The following is a 2843-nucleotide window of genomic DNA, read 5'->3' as shown; positions in this document are numbered from 1 at the left end:
GTGTGTGTGTGTGTGTGTGTGTGTGCGTGCGTGCGTGTGTGTGTGTGTGTGTTCGGAACAGAACAGGCCTGTGCTTCAGTGCGGACCGTGGGATTGCTGTGCATCTTGAAATTTCTGCTTGGAATTTTGCTTCAGAGAAAAACATTGTTAAAAAAAATAAATAAATAAAAAGCAATTTACAAGAGTGATTCCTTACATTGGGTTCAGCGAGCTTGCTGAAGTTAGGTTTGAGGTAATACTTGAGGCCGTCTGCTGCTCCTGGGAGCGTCACCCCACGGATAAACAGGATGAACAGCATCAGGTACGGGAACGTAGCAGTGAAGTACACAACCTATGAAAAAAAACAAAAAAAAGGATATTACCAGTTTATTATAGCAAGTGGGCAAATTGGTAGGTGTAAATATGTTTATTGATTTGCTCGAGCGGGAAAACAGTCAGTACACGTACACCTGGCTAGAAAACAAGACGTCTCTTTAGCCAAAGTTACAGAAGTGGAAAACATCAATCGTGTTAAAGCATCACTTCCTGATGAGAACATATGAACTTTAAACTGCTGAAAGCTTCTGACAGCCTGTTCTTTCTCTTGCCGTTGTTGCCCTCAGGCTGTACGGTAGTGGAATATTCAAACTTTTTTCATGCGCTATTACTGGTGAAAGTGTCTTTGTTATAACTGTAGAACGAACCCTAGAAGATTTAATTCACATTTCACTGATGTAGCATAACATCACATCACAATGAGGAGTTTACTTTTAATTGACTGCATGTGTCTTTAATTATTCATAGCAACCAATGATTAAATGTAAATGTACTTGGTTTTTCTGAGTTTCATTCGTTTCTGCTTCATATAAAACGACTGTGAATTATGAGGAATCTAGTTCTATGACAAAAAGGTAAAGAGATTAAAGAAGGATTAGTAAGAAGGGAGGTTAAAGGGAGCTGCTGGGCACTTTGACACCCGGACGCAACGTTCTGAATTAAATCCAAACAAAGTCGCTTGCCTTTCCGGTGGTTTTGATTCCCTTCCAGATGCAGAAGTAACAAATCACCCAGGCAAACAGGAGACACAGAGCCAAGTCCCAGTGGACATCACCCAAACCGCTGCCATGTGACATTCTCAACACACGGTTTCTGTGCAGAAAAGAAAAACGCAATCGATTTTAATCATAAACAGAGCAAAAAAAACAATGATGCAGATTTTTTTTTGTCTTTTTGATGTCTCCACTTATTTATCCATGACCCTAAATAAATCTCCAGAGCTCTCCTTGTGAATACCGCCGTAGAAATGATGTCACGTTTGTCGTGGAATACTTTACTTTGTGCAGTAAACTCACAGGGGCTCGAGAAAAAAAAAACCCAACAACATATTTTTCCCATCACAGCTAAAAAAGATTTCCCAACACGACAAATCAGGAGACGATCACGTGAAGAGCAGCATCTGAGTTTCAAACTTTTTCAAAGCGATAACAAGATGAAAAGCACACAACAGTTAATCAAAGTTGCGAGCTAAAAATGTATCTGTTGCTAAGGAATGCAAGAGGCTCGGTTTCTCTGTTGACTTTGGATGACTTTGTTTGGCCTCCTGTTGGCTTCGCATTCTAATGCTGCACACTGAGCGTCAGACTGACCTCATGATTTGAGGAAAGAATTAAGAGCTGCTGCTGCTGAGGGATGTCAGCGGCAGTTCAACACGCCGATGACGAAACGGCAGCGCTTTTCTCACGCTTCAAATGTGTGAATCAGTCGGGGGACAAGTGATGAGTTTATGACCAACAAACTTCTATTGTAGCTAGTTATTTTTGTTGAAGTGAAGCAACACAGTGGCACTGTCCTTTTGGTATTTAAACAATATTTCTGTGTGAAAGACTTTGCCTTCCTTTCAATTTTACTTTGTAGGTCTAGTTAAAAAAAAAGAAAAGAAAAGTGAACAAATTACTTGCTGTATAAATTGTACCACTACCTTTAAAAATAACAAACTACCTTAAAACATGTTTTTGTGAAACTATTAAAAAAAAAAAAAACTTACATTTTAAGGTGTCTTTTTCACAGATAAAGAGGTAGATTGTTTTTTTTTTCCAAATATTTCATCGTTCTAATTTGATGCAAAGTATTTTAGAGTGTGATGATTATATTGGAGATTAGTTTCTACATCTACAACAACACACCTCAACCATAAGGGGGGTTAGAGAAGGTATTCTATAGAATCCCATACAAAAGATGGTTCTGAAATCTTTTATGCAATTCTACTATTTTGCTTTTCTCCATCCAGCTGTACAGGCAGAGGGTCAAAAACTGTTTCAAAACATATTTGGTAACAAAGTAGGTTTCATGTCAGGATTTTGGGTTGTTTGAGTTGTTTTGGTGCTTGTTTTTTATATTTCTGTGATGCTTAGTTTCCAGTGGTGGAGAAAGTACTCAAAAAATGTACTTAAGTAAAAGTACAAATACACAGACACAAATGTACTCAAGTAAAAGTAAAACTACCACATTAGCATTTGTACTTAAGTAAAAGTAAAAAAGTACTGGCTTTTAAAAATACTTAAGTATTAAAAGTAAAAGTGCTTGCTGAATGGATTACCTAATCGCTAATATCATTAAGTGTCCCGATCRTATTTAATTTTAATACATTAGAAAACAACCTGCTGAATACTATTAATCAATCATTAATCATTTTGTCTAGATTAATGTCAAGTTGTCAAAACAAAGACATTTTCARTAATGTCAACTTTGTATTAAAAGTGTCATGATTTACTGAATGACGCTTTATGACAACAGTCATAAATATTTATGAAGACTTATTCATGTTCATGACAGATGTTTATGACGGTGTCATGTCAGTCTTATTC

General features: G+C 36.9%; 1 protein-coding gene across 2 annotated transcripts in view; it reads right to left on the bottom strand.

Annotated features, from left to right (window-relative positions):
• The window catches only part of LOC103459241 (sodium- and chloride-dependent GABA transporter 2-like), an 18680-nt gene that overhangs the window by 6095 nt on the left and 9742 nt on the right, over positions 1-2843 (bottom strand). For both annotated transcript variants that reach the window (XM_017302798.1, XM_008400641.2), the window contains exons 7-8: positions 999-1128; positions 197-331 (exon numbers count right to left, since the gene is read on the bottom strand). In XM_017302798.1, the coding sequence (XP_017158287.1) occupies positions 197-331; positions 999-1128 (265 nt within the window). The remainder of the gene's footprint in view (positions 1-196; positions 332-998; positions 1129-2843) is intronic.

Source organism: Poecilia reticulata, linkage group LG23 (assembly GCF_000633615.1).
Source record: "Poecilia reticulata strain Guanapo linkage group LG23, Guppy_female_1.0+MT, whole genome shotgun sequence".
NCBI classification, from domain to species: Eukaryota; Metazoa; Chordata; class Actinopteri; order Cyprinodontiformes; family Poeciliidae; genus Poecilia; species Poecilia reticulata.
Note: the sequence above shows the minus strand (reverse complement) of the source record. Positions and strands in the feature narration are given on the sequence as shown.